At 35.5% G+C, this 21097-nt stretch overlaps 1 protein-coding gene across 4 annotated transcripts in view; it reads right to left on the minus strand.

Moving 5' to 3' along the window:
* The window catches only part of KCNH7 (potassium voltage-gated channel subfamily H member 7), a 471528-nt gene that overhangs the window by 73202 nt on the left and 377229 nt on the right, over positions 1 to 21097 (minus strand). For all 4 annotated transcript variants that reach the window (XR_012000301.1, XM_025994147.2, XM_072751747.1 and 1 more), the window contains one exon: positions 817 to 1242. Coding sequence is in view for 3 of the 4 variants with exons in the window: in XM_025994147.2 (XP_025849932.1) it covers positions 817 to 1242 (426 nt within the window). In the remaining variant the exon portion in view is untranslated. The remainder of the gene's footprint in view (positions 1 to 816; positions 1243 to 21097) is intronic.

Genomic DNA, 21097 nt, shown 5'->3' on the forward strand with positions numbered 1-21097 from the left:
TTTGATCTCCTCTTAAAAAAATGAGGTTCTCAGAAAAGTAGCCTTAATTTTTAAAATTCAACACATTGAGGTTATCTTTCTCAAGCTATGCCCTTAGAACTACTTTCACGTCTTCTGTAAATCTACCCATTATAGAATCCAGAAAGATTATTTACAATAAAAAATAGTGGTAATTAAATGGAGGGACTTTAGGAGAATTTAACTACTTTTGGATCAAAGAACCCTTTGAGAATCTGATTAAAGTATGGATTCTATTCAGAAAATGCATTGTATGTGTACTTGTCAACTTCCTTGAAGTTTCCAACTTTATAAGAAAATGGAAACACAAGAAGTACTTTCCAAGCTGGATATTATTTAAGAGAAAGAGTTTTGAACAAGACATTTTAGAAGATGCATGTTCCACATAATTTGAACATAAAATAAGCTCCTGCTGTCTCAAACCACAATTATGAGTCAAGAAAGAAAGAGACATCTTCATCTTTGACAGTTTTATAACCATGAAATTAACATGTAGAGATTTTACAGCCTGAAAATGTTAGTTATGTGCTATGAAACACTTTCCCAAAAGTTTGCTTTCCTGGTTAAAAGATAATTTTTAGTGCTACTTAACAAAAATAGAGAGAATTGTGAAGTATTTGCAGTGCCAAAATTGTCCCATTTCATTTTATAGCATTTCCAATGAAATGAATTTCATCTCTGAGATACGAGAAGTTTATAAAGCAACTACTTGTGGGGTTTTTTTTTTTTTGCAGTTAAAATAGATTCACTTTTATAATCGCAATCTTTCAGAAAATAAGAATTTTAAGCAGCTCTTACCTCATCAGAACCAGATCCAAAAATCAGCAAGTCAAAAGGAATTGCTGCAACCATGTCGATCAGGAACCAGCCTTTGAAGTAGTGTATTGCTATTTTGGCTGGATCACTTACCACTTCTTCATTCTGATTTACATATGTTGTTCTGAAGTTTATTAGAATATCTATGATGAACATAATATCCACAATCAAGTCCACCACATTCAAAGGGCTACAAGAATAGCCACATTCTCGTCTTTTCTGTTCTTCTCTGTCATTGAGGAGAAAGGCTGCGGAGTAGGGCGTGAATATAGCAGTGTATATGACCAATAGCAGAATAAGCCAATCCCAGACAGCCTTGAAGGGGCTGTAGTGCAATATTGTAAACTTGTTGATGCGTGGGGTCTGCAGTTTATACTCTGGTAGGACATCTGCTCCTAAAGAGAGAACCTGAACAAAAAAGAAAGTAGGCACACTATGTAAAAATGTCATTATTTAATCTCCTAACCTATAAATATATTAAGGCAATTATACATCAAAATCTATTAGGCAAGATGCATGTAATTGTGAAGTGTGTGTGAAAAACATACATTTAAGGCCCCAATATAAACCCCCACTTTGCAGTATATTTGACTCCAGAAAACTCCATTGGTATTTATTTTTCCATTGGTATTTCTTGATAAATACGATTTTCAGTGAAAAGTAATGAATACTGTCACTGATATAGCAAGGAGTGGTTACTTATTTTTTTTAACATACTACTACTCAGAAATAAAAATACATAGCGGTTTTTAGAAAATCATAAAATCAGTCTGATACACGAGTAATTCAGTTTTAAAACCTTACAAAAGATTGTATGTAATGAATAGAAGCAGCCTACTTGGATCCATGTTCATATTTAATTTACATATATTCAATTCATAATTAAACCTTGATAAATTAAATCCAACTCATTCAAATCTTTAATTTGAATTTTCCCACCTGCAATCTGTTTTTAACGTAGAAAAAAAGGCACATGAGATTAAAATAAACACAAAGGACTCTTTTTGAGGTTGAGAGAATATTTTATATTCTGGGACAAATGTACTTTCACCCAAACTCCTCCATCACATTTACAGAATCATAAAGAGAGAATGGTGCAAGGAGATGTTCAGAATATTGATCTGGAAATGTTGCAAGATTATTAGCACCAATGGGCACTTAAGCCCTGAGATTTATTCTACATGATGAGACATTGGGTAGACCAGAATAATTCATCTTTTGACAGTTCATCAAAATAGTTTATCTGAAAAAATGAGAACTAAACATGAATTATGAGGTGCCTGGATCCGGGAGTCCTGGGATCCAGTCCCACATCTGGCTCCCCATGGGGAGTTTGCTTCTTCCTCTACTGTGTCTCTGCCTCTCTCTGTGTGTCTGTCATGAATAAATAAAATTTAAAAAAATAAACTTGAATCACAGTGCAGTAAAAAAGCTCATGAGTTGGTAACTCTAGACTAAGTTTCAAGAACAAAGGTCAAAGCAAAAAGGTTATCTTGCTACCCAAAAAATGTAATTAGTCTTAATATAGGGGTTTACAAAAACTGAAATTTTTAGATGGCTCCATAAATGGCACACAGAGACATGTTTTAAGGGAGCGGTGGGTTCTACTCTTGCATTATGAATATCCCACATATATGCAATGGCTCTATGTCAGAGCTAATTTCACTAAATAAATTTTCTTAGGCTAGATTCTACTAAAGCTAATGTATTATCAGCTCTGCAGGAAGAACTTCAGAGAATTCCCTACTGATTAGTCAAACAGTGTTATTTCTGTGTTCTTGGTAATTCTATCCCTGTAGGTTTTAACTTGATTATAACGATATATAGGCAAATTTCAATTTTAAATCTTATTTTCATTGTCATATCTCATACTTTTTTTCGTATATAATGAGTTACCATTCTTATCTTAAAAAGAACTTGAGAAGTTTAATAACCACAAATGAGGTACATGATTTTTAAATGTAATAGAAGAGTTCAGTTAAAATAGACGAAAGTGTTTTAAAATAACAGCTAACCTGATTTAACTTGCTTTGAAAAAAAAATAATAATATAGAAACTAACCTTTTTTTTTTTCAGTCCAGAGCAAATTTCAACAGGAAATAGGTCTTTATTCTAAGCTATTATAAGAGAGGACTGAATTATCAGTAAAAAAGAAATCTGGAAAATAAAGTTGTTCATTGTTTCTGAAATATTGAATATATTCAGAATCTAAGATCTCAATCTCTAACTCTAAAGAGGAATAATGTTTGGAAAGTCTGTAAGTTGAGTAGTGCCGACTGTTAGAACTCCAATCATGTTATGCTCAGTACCGAAAATCAGCCCATAATATTTTGGTCTGGAAAGAATGGATCATCTCTTAAGGTGACATTATGTAATAGCCTTTCCTTAAAACAAACAAACAAACAAACAAACAAACAAACAAACAAGGAAGATTCAGAGTGTAGAAAGTAAAATCCAAACCCTCATTTTGCCTCTCAAAAATCATCTAAAATATTGGACCCATTCTACCTTTACAGTTCCTTCTCACAGTAGATTCTTTTATGCACTCTGACAAAACTTGGCTAAAATTTTTGAACTGTTGAGAAATTTCCAAACCCTAAATTCACAAATTTCTTTCATTAAAAAAAGAGTATGTAATTATTCAAAGAGAACCCCCCAAAAAAGTTATTCTTAAAAAGAGGGATATTTGTCTGAGTTTGATCCCAGCTTAAGTGATATGCCCCTAATAACAATCTCACACATAGAGCACTTTGAATACTTGTTTTAGCAGAAGTAGAAGTTAGAATGCATTCAGCCCCATGGAACATCCCCCGAGAAGTGAAAACTGGATGGAGCCCTTTCCACTCCACATATGCGAGCATTCCTTAACAGGTGACCACTTTGCTTAGGGCTGGAGACTGAAAAATTGGGAAGATACTGTCGTTGACATTGCAGTTTATGGTCTACTGGGAGAAAAAGACATGCAGGCCAAGGATTCGAAGCCCTGCTGGGTGTGGTCCATCCATTCCTGGGTTGGTGGTGGTGCTAAGTAGGGGGTGGTCTCCACAGAGGCTTTTCAGGGAAAGATGTCACTTGAATTGATATTTTGAGTAGGGGAAAGATAAGAATGCAGTTGCGGGGATGAGGAAATTGGAAAGGGAAGAATATTATAGGCAGAGGGAACAGAATGACAAAGGTAGGGAGGTATGAAATGATTTGTTGTGTGTTGAGGAATTATAAGCTGCCTTATGCTGTAGATAGACAAAATGCAGGGGAGTTGTGGTGGGGACGGCAGCGGAGAGAAACAGTGATAGGCTGTGGAAAATCAAATATGGTAGAAATCTCTGGCTTTCTCCTTTAGATCGGGGTTTCTCACACTTGAATAAAATACAGACTCCTTTTAAGGGACAGATACTTATTGTAGAATCACAATGATAACTGATATTAGTTTATTTATAATGTTAAGTAAATACACATGAAAATCACACTGTTAGAACTTCTTATGCTTTCAGCACTAAATATGACTATTGTGAGTTGAATTGTGTACCCCAGAGAGGTATGCTGAAGTCCTAATCTCCAGCACCTATGAATGTGACCTTAACTGAAAATACGGTCTTCACTGATGTAATCAAGGGAAGATGAAGTCCTAGTGGATTGGAGTGGGCCTTGATGCAATAACTGTTGTCCTTAACATTATATGTTCTCATTCATTTGGGGAATATAAATAATAGTGAAAGGGAATAGAAGGGAAGGGAGAAGAAATGGGTAGGAAATATCAGAAAGGGAGACAGAACATAAAGACTCCTAACTCTGGGAAATGAACTAGTGGTGGTGGAAGGGGAAGAGGGTGGGGGTGGGGGTGAATGGGTGATGGGCACTGAGGGGGGCACTTAACGGGATGAGCACTGGGTGTGATTCTGTATGTTGGCAAATTGAACACCAATAAAAATAAATTTATTATTAAAAAAAACCTGTTGTCCTTATAAAAAGAAGGAAATTTGAGTACAGAGACACAAAGACATATAGGGAGAATATATGCCATGGGACAATGGGGGAAGACACAGCTGTGAGCCAAGGAACACCAAGGAATGGTGGCAGCCATAAGGACCTAGAAGAGAAGCATGGAACATACGCTCTCTCAGATCCTCCAGGAGGAACCAACCTTGTCAATATATTGAACTCCCAACCCCCAGGATCATGAGAGAATAACTTCCATTGTTTTAAGATACCCATTTTATGTATTTTGTTATAACAAGCCTAGAATATTAATACAATGACAAAAATAAAAATAAATGAATTACAGAATATTGCTAACCAGTGAATTCAAACTATCATCATTAGTTCAGTATTTGGCATATCTGTAAGTCAAAAATTATTGACATTTGGCTAATGTGCATGGTCTAATCTAATAGGTAAAATATCTTTTCTATCTTCAATCTCAATACCTTTATGTAAAAAAATGTTGTCAAAATAGTTTTAAAAATTGAAAGATTTTACTATTTTAGGGTAATCTGATCTAATTCTTTTTTTTAAGATTTATTTATTCATGAGAAACAGAGAGAGAGAGAGAGAGAGAGAGGCAGAGACACAGGCAGAGGGAGAAGCAGGCTCCTCGCAAGGAGCCCAGTGTGGGACTCGATTCCAGATCCTGGGATCACGCCCTGAGCCAAAAGCAGACACTCAACCGCTGAGCCACCCAGGCATCCCCTGATCTAATTCTTAATTTAAATTTTGCTCCTACCGGGCTTCAAAACACATTTAAATGGTGTTACTTGATACCATATAAAAGTTTTTGTTCACTTGAAGTTCAGTTTTGCTTTGGGGCATTACTGGATTTTAAATGAAGTGGGTATCTAATCAAATGATTTCTGGAACTGGGTTCAGAAAGTTAGTCCATTTGTTATATTTCAACATACCTGTTGATAGCAAACCACTGAAATTTATTATATAGCAATGGAGTATCCTTTGACAATGCATTTGCAGTAATTGGTATAGTATCAAATTATATGGTCAAGTTCTTTTGGCTTCTACATAGGTGTGCCTGTGTTATATCATTCAATTCTCTCATGAATTTTACCAGTCAATGATTTCAAAACTTGTATTCATACAGCATACTTAGCCCTGTGTGGTCTCATTATAAATCCAAATGAGGTCACAGGCCCTGAAGTCAGTTAGCACTCTGTTATTAAGTGATAATCTTACAGAGTCAGAATATTATTTTGTTTTGAGTTTTCACCATCATATACAAATTTTTAAGATTGTCCATGAGAACTTATGGCCCTTTGAGAATATTCTTTTCCGTGAATATTGGTTTAAGAATTGTTGAAGTTTACCAGGCAGAGAAGGCAAGGTGACCAAGTTAGTTTTAGATAAATGCATCTGGTAATGGAAAGCAAGGATAAATGAGAGGAGGGCAGGATCAGAGGCTTAGAGATAAATTAGGACTTTGGTACTAAGAAAGATAGATACGTGAAGAGAGATCAAGAAAGCCTGTATTAAAGGAAGGTGGCAGAGACTGGAAAGAGAGACACATTTGGGAAATAAATGCATCTTAAAATGAGAATGAAGAATAAGAAAACATTTGTTTCTTTGTGGTTTCAATAATGAGTTTTATTAGAGCCAAGCATGGTAATAGAAATCTATGAAAGCTCCCCCATTTATAGATTAAGGGAAAGTCTATTAAAATAGACTTTAAATCTGAAGACCTGGGTTTAAATTTCAGGTACTATTTTTCTGGTAACTAATTTAATCTCTCTGGATTGGTGTGTTGTTTTTCGTTTGTTTTGTTTCGTTTTTTCATCTGTGTGATGTAGATAGAGTCTTTGCTCAAAGCACCTATCCATACAGAGCTACCAAATCACTTTAGGTAATTTCTATAACAGAATCTGATAAAACAAGAAATATTTAGATAAAGTAATTTCATTACTGTTTAGAATTCTAGGGTTACTTATTTAAATCCTGATTCAAATAAGCCAACTCTAACCAACACATTTGGAGAAAGTTGAACACTGACTGGACTTTGATAATATTAAGGAAATGTTCAGTTATCTATTCGCTGGAACAAACTAAACCAAAACATAGTGGTTTAAAATAGCAGTCATTTTATTATTCATGATTCTATGGATGAGAAATTTAGCCTGGGTTCAGTTAGGCCATTCCTCTACTCCACACAGTGTCTACTGCAGTCAGTGAGTGATGTTTGGTTGGTGGCTGAGCTTGAGTTGAGAATCCAGAAAGTCTTTACTGATATGTCTGGTATCTTGGTAGGGATAATTATAAGGCTGACCTCTTGCAATACAGTGGAATAGCTGGGTCTATCCCCTTCTCTGTCTCTAGGTAAATATAGATAAATATAACCTAAAGACACATATATATCTATTTATCTATGTATAGAGAGACTATTTATATGTAGTTTTTATAGAAACTGTGTTTATAAAAGACTGTATAAATATGTGTATGTATATGTATATACAGAGAGAGAAATGTTTGTATATGTAGAGACAGATATACAGTTTCTATAAAAACTATATATAGTTTCTCTATATAGTCCCTTTTCAGGGCACTTTTCCATATGGTCTCTTCAGCAGGGAGTAAAATGTCCATGTGGAGGCTCAGTACTCCCAAGGGAGAAGTAGAAGTGTCCAGTCCTCTTAAAGTTAAGACCTAGGAATAGTATGGGATCATTTTTTCCCCATATGTTATTGGCCAAAGCAGTCACAAGCCAGCCTAGATTCAAGACAATGGAGGTGTAGTCTTTACTTTTTGATAGAAGAATAGCATATACAAATAACCACCATTTGCTTCAACGTGGATGGAACTGGAGGGTATTATGCTGAGTGAAATAAGTCAATCGGAGAAGGACAAACATTATACGGTCTCATTCATTTGGGGAATATAAATAATAGTGAAAGGGAATAGAAGGGAAGGGAGAAGAAATGGGTAGGAAATATCAGAAAGGGAGACAGAACATGAAGACTCCTAACTCTGGGAAATGAACTAGGGGTGGTGGAAGGGGAGGAGGGTGGGGGATGGGGGTGAATAGGTGACGGGCACTGAGGTGGACACTTGATGGGATGAGCACTGGGTGTTATTCTGTAGGTTGGCAAATTGAACACCAATAAAAAAATAAATTTATTATTAAAAAAAGAAGAAGAATAGCATATATATGGAAGAACAAGAATAAATTGTAGCCATCTTAGAAACAAGCTGTCACAGGAATTATTGACAATTGTTTTTAGGTGTAATGTTATTGTGGTTTTTTTTTTTAACAGTATTTACTTTTTAGGGATATATAGTGAAATATTTATATAAAATGCTATAGCTTTGGGGGGTTTGCTTAAATATATGGTATAACCATGGGGCATGCATTCCAAGGCCCCTAGTGGTTGCCTGAAACTATAGACAGCACCGAATCCAATATATATTACATTTTTTCCTATACATACACACCTATAATAAAATTTAAATTATAAATTAGGCACAGTAAGAGATTAACAACAGGAACAATAAAATAGAACCTTTATAACCATATGTTGTAATAAAAGTTACGTGAATGTGGTGTCTCTCTTTCTCTCAAAATATCTTATTATAAGGTATTGACCCTTCTTTTTATAATATATGAGATAATAGAATGTCTACATGTTGAGATGAAGCGAGGTGAATGACATAGGTATTGTGACATAACTTTCGGCTACCTTTAAGCTATCTTTTGATGACAGACAGATTATCCATTTCCATGGTTGACCACGAGTAACTAAACCACAGAAAGCAAAATTGCACCTAAGTGGGGAGAGGGGAGTTACTGTAATCCAGAGTGAGAGAATGGAAGGCAGAAACAAAGTCTGCTTATGTGCTGCAACATCAGCTGCATGTTGACTTTTATTAAAACAGGGAGATGGGCATATAGTATTCTTTCTATTTTTATAACATGTTTACATTTTTTTACAGTAAAAAACAGTAATTTTAGAATTTCAGCCAGAAAGGCCTAAGTAAGATCAATTGAGGGTGTAATTTCCTGATGGAAAAAAAGAGCTAGGTCTACACACATCACAAGGGCTCACTCCTATCAGAGTTTCTGGCTGGATAAGCTTGGATTACTGTTTCTACAACAGACTGTTTGATTTGCTCTCTACACATCTCATTCATATTCTGTTGACCTTCATTCAGCCACACAGACTAAACACAATGCCAACTTTGCTGGCCTTGACGTGTTTGCCTTTAAAGTCCCATCATATTGGTGACTCAGACAAATCATGTTACAAGAAGCTAAGTCTGCAAATGCTCATTCCTCTGAGTATACTTGGCTGCATTACTCATTAAGTTGGATTAAAATACAGCCAACTTCTCGGAGGCTCATTAGGTTAGACCTCTTATTGAAATGCTTTTGCTTTATTAAATTTCACATTCAAACTCCAAGTTTTCATTCTAGATTGACATTATGTATGTTTTTTCATTTTTCCTCCATACAACTACCACTAAATGCAATGTTTATGTTGGTTAATGTCATTTTGGTAAATATTTGCATTATGTGCTCATTTTATAGGAAATCCATTTCTAGGAAATAATTGATCTCTCTTGAGGAATCAAAAGGTTTCATTTCTTTTTTTAAAAAAAATGACAATAAGAATTATTTCATTAATTGTATTCTCCTTTTGCCTTCTTGCAGAAAACTGTGAGTTTAAAATTTCAATACAATTATTTATACTTCCCTTCACATTGTTTTAATTGTTCTATTTCCATTTCAGTGGTCTAATAGCATGTATCTTTTATAATGTCACTTTATACTTCTTTGGAAATAGGACAAATGTATAAATTATAAGTCATAAGTAAGTTAATATTAATCATGAAAGTGCTTTAGAGCAATTATGTTGGAAATGAAATATTAGACAGGCAAATATTTGTTTTAAAAACATGAATAGTATTCTAATGTGCCAATGATTAAAAAGAGAAAGGCTGCTATACAATCTATTACGTTTCCTTAGGAGAGCCAACTTCTCCCACACATTTGAGAAATAACATACTTTAGAAAGATAAAACATGATTAATTGAACGATTATAAGGATTTTCTTTAAAAAGTAAAAGAAAAAAGAAGGAAAAAAAACCCCTCTCTATATAAAAAAAAGGGAACTCCATAGTCTCTGGAAAGACACTTCTATTTTTCTCTTTCTTCAAACCACCAATTAAATATACAGTTTAGCACAGACTAAAATATGGTTTTCTCTACCAAATTCAGTTTTTCCTCTTGCTAACACATTGCTATTTGTTTAATCTATAACAGTTAAGTGTTATATAAAACCAAAATCTTTATACGAAACAGCACTATTTATTCAATGAAGATCTACTGCGAAAATTTTGTGTGAACACCAGGATTAATAACTACTCTTCTCTTTTGAAAAGTGCAATAGGGAACGATTAAGCTTTCCAAAAGATTATACAGTACTTTTGGCAGCTGTTAAACGCCATGCTGAGGTGTTGGTAGAGACTGCTCATCTGTTATTTATTCTTTACTCGGGACTTGCAGTTAACTAATAGGCTAGCTGTATTTTTATCTATCAGGAAAAGGAGTCAGTAACAAAAGGAATCAGATAGATTGTAGAGCATCAGAAAAGATTTAAATTCCCCTGGCTTTTAAGCAGATGATTTAAGAAGTCCAGCAAAATCCGAGTAATTTTCATGAAAACAGACAGCCTCACTGATAATTAGCTGAATAGTCAAAGTACAAGATGAAAAAGACCCGCACAATAAATAAAATCTGTCACATAGGAAGTTTTTTTAAATAAATAAAATATTTAAAATTAGGTAGGAGAATCATTGCAGCTACCCATATTCAAATACTTTTCTAAGGCTTAAAGTAAACATTGTATCATTTGTGCATGTGTGCACACGTCTGTTTGTGCACATATTGGACTGAGTCAGACTATATTAAAACTCAGAGTCGGGTAGGGTCAGCTAAATGTTAGGTTCAGTGTTTTGTTTTGTATGTCGTAAATATGACAATAATACAAAAAAGTCTGCTTCTCAAAATATGTGTGACTCAGAATGTGAGACAAATAGGTTAGATAATACCTTAAACATTTATAATATTCATAAACTACTACAAACATATGTATATTAAAACTTACAGTTTCTTCCAAAGCCATAAACTTTGAACTTTCACGCCAATGACCAGCTGGGCATGGCCCTCAGTTTTGGCTCCTACCCTGTGCCAGGCTGATCCAGGGAGCTTGTGATAGCACCTCCTGCCCAATACTAGCTGCCCTTCAGTCTAGGTTTACGTCCTTGCCTCCTCTCTCCTCTCTCCTTTTCTCATGAGACTGTGCACAGGCACTCTCCTATCATACTTATCTTTATTTTCAAATGGCTCTAATTTAAGGAGAAAGAGCATGTAGCACACTAGTTTGTAAGTAAGCCTTTCACAAGTGTTCTTCCAAAGTGCAGATAACTAAGAAACAGGCTTAGAGATGGGAGAGGGAAATAAAGGGTTTAGGTAGCATACTTGGAGGTAGACTTACCAGGCGCCATTAGGAGATGTTTGGCAGATAGGAAGTCTGGAATAGAGCTCCAGAAGGGTGTGGAGCTCAGAATTTCAACCTGTACAGGTAGTGGCTGAAATTCTGGAAAGTTGATTCATTTGCCAAGAGAGACACAAAGAGACCGAATATACTGGAAATAACTAAAGTGTGGGATAGACAAAAAAGGCATAGCCAGTATTCCTGGAGCTTAACATGGTACCTGGAATATATACATCACAAGTAGTCCAAAGAGTAGTTGAGGGGTTGTGTCTGCAGCTTAAAACAGAAGGAAAAAGAGACCATGGAGATGGCAATATGGAAAATCCATGAGAGAAAGGATTATCGTAGAGACAGCTGCTGCGCACCACAATTTGTTTTCCTCCCTTCCATGGAGTAGAATTGTTGCTGCTAGAATGTGTCTGCTTAGCCCAAAACTACATTACTCAGGCCTATTTGAATCTAGGTATGGCCACATGCCTGATGAGTAGTGCTTCTTGGCTGAAGCTTTCAAGAAGCAAGTGTGTCTTTTCCTGCTCTCTTTCTCCTAGTACTTGGTAAGCACAGATGTTTCCAAGGCCTCCAGTCCTTAAATCCAGTGGGATGGTAGAGCCTTCAGATAAAGGAAACTTGGGACGCCTGGATGGCTCAGTGATTGAGCATCTGCCTTTGGCTCAGGGCGTGATCCCGGGATGCGGGATCAAGTCCCACATCGGGCTCTTTGCAGGAAGCCTGCTTCTCCCTCTGCCTGTGTCTCTGTGTCTCTCATGAATAAATAAATAAATAAAATCTTTTTTAAAAAAACAAATATAAGAAACTTTGTCACCAAATTACCAAGAGAAGGAACATCCCTCATTGCACAGGAATACCAGCTTTTGCTCTTGCTTAAGCATGAAATAAAATATTGGATTAGCCACAGTAATATGGGGGTCTATTAGTTCCAGCAGTTAGCATTACCCTAATACATGAATCTTTTCCTTGGAATATGCTGCATAAGATAACCCTGACTCCTGAGAGAGAATATTCATTTTATCAATGCTTTGTCTTTGAGAAAGAGGACATTTAATACTGAATATCTGTTACGTTAGTTACCAGGCTCAGTACTGAATTACACCATTCAATTCTCTCAATAGCTCTTTTAGATAAGCATAATTATCTCCATTTTTGTAGGCTAGCCAACTGAAGTATTATCAACCATAATATTCCCTAACTTTACTGAATGCCTATTATTTACTGATAATTATATCGGCTTTTTCCCATTTAAATGTCACAATTACAAGTACTGATTATGGGCTGAATTGTACTCTCCCCCCAACACTCAAAAAAAGACATGTTCAAGTCTTAACCCCTAGTATATGAATGTGACCATATTTGGAAATAGGGTCTTCATAGATATAATCAAGTTAAGGTGAGGTTACACAGGACTGAGGCAGCCCTAATCCAATGTGACTTGTATCTTTATAAGTGGAGGGAATAGACACAGAAACAGATCTGCAGGAAGAACATCACGGGACGATGCAGGCAGAGATTAGAGTGATGGATCTATAAACCAAGGAACACCAAGACTGCCAACCACACAGAAGCTAAGAGAAAGGCATGGAAAAGATTTTTCCCTAGAGTCTTCTCAAAGAGAGGACATTCCCCTGCTGACACTTTGATTTCACTTTGAGCCTTCATAACAGTAGGAGAATAAATATCTGTTGTTTTAAGCTCTCTAGTTAGTGGCAATTTGTATGACAGGCCAGAAAATGAAGATAGTGCTACTGTTTATTTCACTCTACAGATGTAAATTCTGAGGTTAGCTAACTGCCCAAGGCTCTCTGGTTCCATAGCACTTGTCTTCTGATCTAAGCAGCACACCAATATTCAATTTATTTTTTCATGGGAATAAAGTCTGTGTTTTCTTGCTATACATATTATTTCCAGAAGACATTATTTTATATGGGTCTGTGTGAATGTTTTCATTGTTTTCAAATGCTTTTAATACAATCCTAATCTCCTATGGCAAAATAGTAAATAAAGAGACTCATGTAGAACCGCTTCTTGACAAGAGCCTAAATGCACTTGTTTGGATGGACACCCATGTGTAGAACACAGAAAAAACAAACAGAATTGAGAAATGGCTATGATGGGCACCAAAAGTAAAAACAGATGATTCCCATTAATTAGAAATCCATAATCTGTCAAATATTGCTGAACAGACCAGACTCCGGACTGCAATATCCCAGCTCTGCCATGGCCATTTAAAAAAATCTCCCTGAGTATCAGATTACTTAGCAGCAAAATAGGGCAGCAATACCTTCCTCAACTGTACAATAAGTAAGATCACAAATGTATAAAGCTCCACAAATAATTGCTGTCTCACCATAAACACTAAATAAGTATTTTCATTATAATTGTCAGCTTATTTATCTTTAATAACTCAAAATTTAATTATAGATAGTATTCGATGCCTATTATAGTTGTTGACTGAACCAGTTCTCTGATGTGACCCCCGGAGAAGTCAATTACCCAGAGGTAGAGACAGCAGAAGACAGATGGATGGGCTCTTGATTATGTGTGTTTGCCAGTAAGATAACAGTTTTTCTTTATTTATGAACATCTTGGTCAAGCTATATTGACCTGTGGGCCATGGTGATAAAGTGGTGATTTAAGGAATCAACTATCTTTTAAAAGCCCTCAAACACTTTGAAAGGACCCAGTTAAGCAAATGATAGGATATTTTCTCAGAAAAGCACATGTCCTAGACATAGGGAACATTTAGGTGGTTTGGTTGGAATGCTTATCATAAAGAATTGAGCATCCAATAGGTGATTGGAAAAAATTACTTTTGAGCATCTTTGAGGAATGCATGGATTTCTCTATTTTACTGCAATTAATGGAATCCTATTTCTTCAATATGAATTCAACAAGTATTTATGGAATCCCTGTCATTTTTTAGATTTGAGTACACTTCCCAAGGATCCTGAAGAAATGATATACACAACAAATCAGTAAGATTACCTCTGAAATTCTGCAATTATGTTATTATTATTATTATTTTTTTTTACTGAACAGGCTGTTTAACCCTTTACAGTAAATTAGTGTGATTTTACTCCATTACAGTAAATTAGTGTGATTCATCTGCAGGTCAATGATTAATGTATTTTAAGGAGGGAAACTGGAAACACTCTCCACAAAAAGTTCAGGATGATGGGGAAACATAAATGTGTGTGTATGTGTGTGAATAAGCATATAAGTGTCTAGCACTGTGTATTATCCTAAGATGTATGGGTGGGCTTTTGTGAACTTCTTGAAATGATCTAAGAAACAAAGATGTGTGGTGCTATTTATTTCTCATGAAATATGTGTTCATGTCTTTTGTCAGATTTTCAGGCACCTATAACCTATAAGGAGTAAAAACCCTAACTTAAGGCATGAACTTATATGGGTTTATAAGGTATATGAGTCTCTTAGGACCACAAACCATTTTTATAATCATCAAGTGAAAGAAGGAGACAGAGAGGCAAAAGAGTAAAGAACAGGAAATGTTTAGAGAGAAAATGAAGCATAAAGTAATGGTGGTGGCACTAATAGGAAATGTGCTCAAAGTTACAGTGAAGACAAGGATGGCATCCTAACTGAAGCACGGGTGAGCTCTTTCTCCATGATTGATAGAGATTTTCTGAATGTTTACAGGGTGAATGGTCTGTTAAGTCTCAGGCCTGTGCTTTGCTTTTAAATAACTTGGCTTCAAGGACAGTTTCTCATTCCTGCTAAATTTTCAAATGAGTAATGTCTTCCTGTCGAGGACTGAGTACGTTCAGTTACTCAGCAGCCTTAGCAAGTGTGACATTCCTACCAAATCTATAGTTGAGAGTCTTACTTTGATGGGCTATATCTGAAGATGAAGTGACAGGCAGGGGCCAGGGATGGAGCACTGTCCTGCTGCCTTGCTGGAGCCTAAAGTGAAAGCAGCCACAGTCCTCCCTTGCTTTCTGACTGGAGCATTCTCCCATTCCCAGCCTAAAGCTGGCAGGCACACTCAGACATAGCATTCACCTGCTGCCTTCCTGAAGCCTACAGGCCTATGTAGTCAAGTTCTCCACTGCCTTTCTGAAGCCTGTAAGCATGCCTTGCCCCTCCACTCTACAGCTGTTAAAGCCAGCAGGTTTGTGCAATCCACACAGGCGATGCATCTTGATCTCACCTGGCCTTGGTGGCCATAGGGGATAGTGTTCTTGAGCTCTGCAGGAATGTAACAATTGGAAAAATAGTTCTTAGCAGGACACCATCCCCAGGTCACTGCATAGTCAGCAGACTGAAAAACAACCCCAGTCTTCCTATGAGAAAGGCCTATTTACTTAGCCTGGAGCTTCAGCCTGTGGGACAGGCTTAAGGTTTCCTACACATCTAAAAGCTAAGGAGGTGCTCCTAAGGAACACAAACATGGAGACACTATTCTTATATATCCCTTGGCCTCACTACCACTTAACATGACCTCCCAGAAAGGAGTTAATATACTTGTCTGGAGCCCCACTTTTTGCAACTATCACCGAAAAGACACCTCCAGATGTCTTGGTCTGGAGGCCAGCAGGGATTATGATTGTAGCCCCACAGGACTCTATATATTCACATACTTCAAAAGGTGCTCTCTGAGGGTCAAACTTCTAATCAGCCTGAAACTAGGTGCTAAATAAGATTCTTCCCCTTGCTATTGGAATACCCTCAACAATGGGGACATATCAAGAATAAATTGAGCCAGTTTAGGTGATCACAAAGGTTTGAGACACAAAGCTAGGGAAATTTTGAATGAGAAGTTTCATTACCTATGCAAGGCCACTCCTTCAATACTGAGAGAGGTAGCTGTCTTGCTAAATACATAGAAACAAACACAGAGAGTGCAGCAAAACGAGGAAATGGATAAATAGGTTCCAAACAATAGAATCAGATAAAACCTCTGGAAGAGACCTGAATGATATGAAGATAAGTAATCTACCTGATAAAGAATTTAAAGTAGTGGTTATAAAGATGCTCAACAAACTCAGGAAAAGAATGGATGAAAACAGTGAGAACTTCAACAAAGAGGTAAAAGATATAAGAAAGTACCAAACAGAAGTCACTAGATAAAGAATGCAATTGAACTAAAAAATTGCAGTAAAGGTGGTACTGAACTAAAAAATACAGTAAAGGTGGTCAATAGTATAATAGATGAAACAGATACACAGGATAAGTGAGCTGGAAAAAGAAGAAATGAAACTTACCCAGACTAAGCAGGAAAAAGGAAAAATAAATTAAAAATGAAGATAATAAGGGACCCTTAGGACAACATCAAGCAAAATAACATTAATTATAAGGGTCCAAGAAGTAAGAAAGAGAGATAAGACATAAAACTTATTTGAAGAAATAATGGCTGAGAAGTTCCCTGACTTATGGAAGGAAACGGACATCCAGGTCTAGGAAACACAGAGTTCTAAATAAGATTAATTCAAAGATGCCCACAATGAGAAACATTACAATTAAAATGTCACAAGTTACAGAATCTTAAAAGCAGCAAGAGAAAAAAATTATTACACACAAAGGAAACCCTATAAGGTTATCAGCAGATTTCTTAGAAGAAACTTTGTAGGCTAGAAGGGAATGAAATGACATATTCAAAGTACTGAAAAGAAAAGGGGGAAAAAAACCTTTAGGTCAAGAATACTCTTCTTGGCAACGTTACCATTCATAATTGAAGAATTGATAGGTTTTCAGACCGATAAAAGCTAAGGAAGTTCACCACTACTAAAAAAAGCTGGAGGTTACATGCTCCTTCATTTTAAGTCTACTACAAAATTATGTGATCAAAACCATGTGGTATTGGCATAAAAATAGGCGCATAGGCCAATGGAACAGAATAGAAACAAACCCATAGGTATATGGTCAATTAATCTATGACAAAAGAGGCAAGAATATACAATGGAGGAAAAGACAGCCTCCTCAATAAATGGTGCTGGGAAAACTAGTTTGCTACACATAAAGAATGAAACTGGACCACTATCTTACACCACATACAAAAATTAACTCAAAATGGATTAAGACATGAATGTAAGACCTGAAACTGTAGAACTCTTTAAAGAAAACATGGGTTGGGGGTGCCTGGGTGGCTCAGTGGTTGAACATCTGCCTTTAGCTTGGATCATGATCCCAAGTCCTTGGATCAAGTCCTGCATCAGGCTCCCTGAAGGGAGTCTGCTTCTACCTCTGTATATATCTCTGCCTCTCTGCGTGTGTCTCTCATGAATAAATGGATAAAATCTTAAGAAAAAAAAAAAAGAAAACATAGGTGATAAGCTCCTTGATATTGGTATTTGTGATGGTTTTTTTTGGATCTGATTCCAAAGATAGGAAAACAAAAGTAAAAATAAAAAATGGGATTATATCAAACTAAAAAGCTTTTGCACAGCAAAGGACACCATCAATAAAATGAAAAGGCAATCTACTGAAAGGGAGAAGAAACTGCAAATCTATATAGAATAAGCAGTTAATATCTGAAATATATAAAGAACTCATACAACAGAATAACAAAAAAATTGATTCAATAATGGGCAGAGAATCTGAATAGACATCTTTCCAAGAAAGATATAAAGATAGGCAACAGGCACATGAAAAGATGCTTAGCATCACTTATCATCAGGGAATGAAAGTCAAAACCACAATGAAATATAACCTTACACTTGTTAGAATGGTTGGTAGCAAAAGGTAAGAAATAAGTGTTGGTGAGTATGCACTGTTGGTAGGGATGAAAATTGATGTAACCATGTGGAAAACAGTATGGAGTTTCCTCAAAAAATTAAAAATAGAACTACCATATGATCTAGCAGTTCCACTTCCAGGTATTTATTAAAAAAAAAAGAAAAGAAAAGAAAAGAAAATACTGATTCTAAAATATATATGCTCCCCTCTAGTCATCGTAGCATTATTTACCAAAACCATGATATGGAAGCAACCTAAATGTCCATCAGTAGATGAATGGATAAAGAAGATGTGGTGTATCTATACCGTGGGATTTTAATCAGCTATAAAAAATTAAAATAGTTCCATTTGTGACAACATGGATGAACCTGAGAGTTTATGCTAAGTGAAATAAGTCAAACAGAAAGACAAAAAGTACATGATTTCAGTTATATGCACAATCTAAAAAACAACCAGTTAACAAAACAAAACAGAACCCAGACCATAGATACAGAGAACAGATTGGTGGTTGCCTGAGGGAAAGGGGGTGAGGTGGCGAGATTGGGAAAGGTCAAGAAGTACGAACTTGCAGTTATAAAGTAAGTCATGGGGATGCTGTACACAACATGGACAATATATTCAATAATATTGTATTAACTTTGTGAAGTGATTGATGGTGACTAGACTTACTGTGGTGATCATTTCTCAATGTATACAAATGTCCAATCACTATGTTGTACATCAAAAATTAATAGGGTTTGTATATCAAGTATAATTCAATTGAAAAAAGAAAAACACCTTGTCCTCATGGAGCTTACCTCCCAAGGAAGTTTCAAACATACTAAAATATTAGTCTGGAAAATGGACATAGTAAAAATGGGTACTTGTAGTTTTCACAGAAACATTTTAGAAATAAGGCCCCCGTGGCTCAGTAGGTTAAGCATCCGACTCTTGGTTTTGGCTCAGGTCATGATCCCAAGGTCATGGATCCAGCCTCATGTGGAGCTCTGTGCTCAGCACAGAGTCTGCTTCAGATTCTCTCCTTCTCTGTCTTTCCCCCTTCTCCATGCCCCTTCCCCTGCCCATGCACTCTCTTTCTCAAATAAATAAACAAAATATTTAAAAAACAAGACCCCTAAGCAGGTCATGTAAGTCTCTGTGTACAAATATTAAATAATATTGAAGGAATATCTTTTATTGTTAAGAGTATTGCTTGGTATACTAACCAGGTATATTTTACAATAATTACAACTAGTAAATGCACAAATTTACTATGAGTTTACAAAGCTTTGTATCTAAAAGTATAGAACAACATACTTTGTTTTAATATCTTCAAGAATAAAAAATTTTAGACAAATTGAACTTTACTTTTTATAACAAGAATAAAATCAATTTTTAGAAATATAACTGCTATTAATGTTAAGTTATAAGGTTACAAACCGTTGTTTTAAAGGTATTTTTTCTGGTAAAGGTATGACAAAAAAGGACTCACATATGGTAGTCCATCTAAATTTAGAATGATTTGGTGTTAAAAGAGAAAATTTATCTAAGTTGGATTGTTGTTTAATAGAGCATTCTGAAATTCTGATTAATTTTTTAAAGATAGAAATAAGGCATTTTTGCATATTTAAAAGACAACATAGAAGTGTAATTTTGTATCAGGGATTCATTATCTTCCTATTTTTTGTTCATCTTCTTGTAGAGATAACTTCTTAGAAAACAATTTATCTTGATTCTAAGTGGTCCTGAATTCCATTTTACCTGGTATTATACTTTGTATCTCATTAGAAATTCTTTTACATTAAAAAAAAAAAAAAGCTTCTAAGATTTTTGACTTCTGCTCATGTCCCCTGGGAGAGGCATAAATCTGATAATGCTTGTCTGAAACAAAAAGTATTATGCATGTGACACAGAACAAATGAAAATCAAGCCAGTTTATGCCTCCTGATGATAAGCATCGGTTTCTCTATCACCTCCATGCTAACAAATGTGTAATAATATGATTATGTCCGTGCTTCATTCTCCTTGATTTCTTTATTCTTGCAGTTTTTACATCTCATTGATAGATAAAAATAAAAGCCATTTTTTCCCAAATACAGCTAAAAACCATCACATTCATTCTCTTGTCTGAGTCATGCATGAATAGCAAAAGATGCATATTACATCCTTTGAGACATTTTGTCAAATTTTACATGATAAACAGAATCAATGTTCTTTAACATAACATTTCATAAATAACCCTTCTTAGTAATTTTGCCTTATTGATAAATTTAAACCTCTACTATGTAGAATAAGCAATGGACTCCATTCTATACTATCTAAATCAGTGGCTTCCCATCTCTTGGATTTTATAATCTGATAAAATTAAAAGAACTGGAGCACATAGCAAGGTTGCCAACTTTTTATTTAATCAGTTACAAATGTTAGGAAAATCAACTTTATCATCAACATTTCATAAAAGTAGGTTAATATAAGGGCTAACTATTAAGTAAAGGGTAATTATTTTAAGTGAGTGAATTCAGCTTGATGAAAACTTTGTTATACTGTTTCATCTTTCTCATTTTGTTGTGGACAGTACCAACTTTGAATCAGCAGACCAGAGTTTAGAAAAATTATGATGCAAATTATCTCAATTAGAAAATATGTGGGTTCAATTAAATGATTTCTAAAATCCTTTCCAGCCCTAACATATTCTAAGTTTCTGATTTTTTGTACTGTAAATTACTCTGCTAGTCAAGAGTGGTTACTGTGTTGGTGATGTTAAATTCAAATTCTATCATGAAAAGGAAGGTTTTCAATATATGGATGCAATTTTTAAGCATAAGACGTATCCTATATACTTATTAGATAGGCAATTGCTATGTAGGGCAGGACTTCATAGAGGCAGACTGCTGAGTGCTAAGATTTCTGTCCAAGCGTATTTTGTGTTAATCCAAATACCCTAAAATGAAAGCTGCCTCGATTACTCATTTTGGTTACAAACATATTATTCTATGCAGGGACAATTCAGTTAGTCCTGCTAAGGAATGGTGTACACTGTATTCCCAATGAACATATAGGCAGGAGCTGACTACCTATGTATA

The sequence above is a fragment of the Vulpes vulpes genome, chromosome 3 (assembly GCF_048418805.1).
Source record: "Vulpes vulpes isolate BD-2025 chromosome 3, VulVul3, whole genome shotgun sequence".
In the NCBI taxonomy this organism is placed as follows: Eukaryota; Metazoa; Chordata; class Mammalia; order Carnivora; family Canidae; genus Vulpes; species Vulpes vulpes.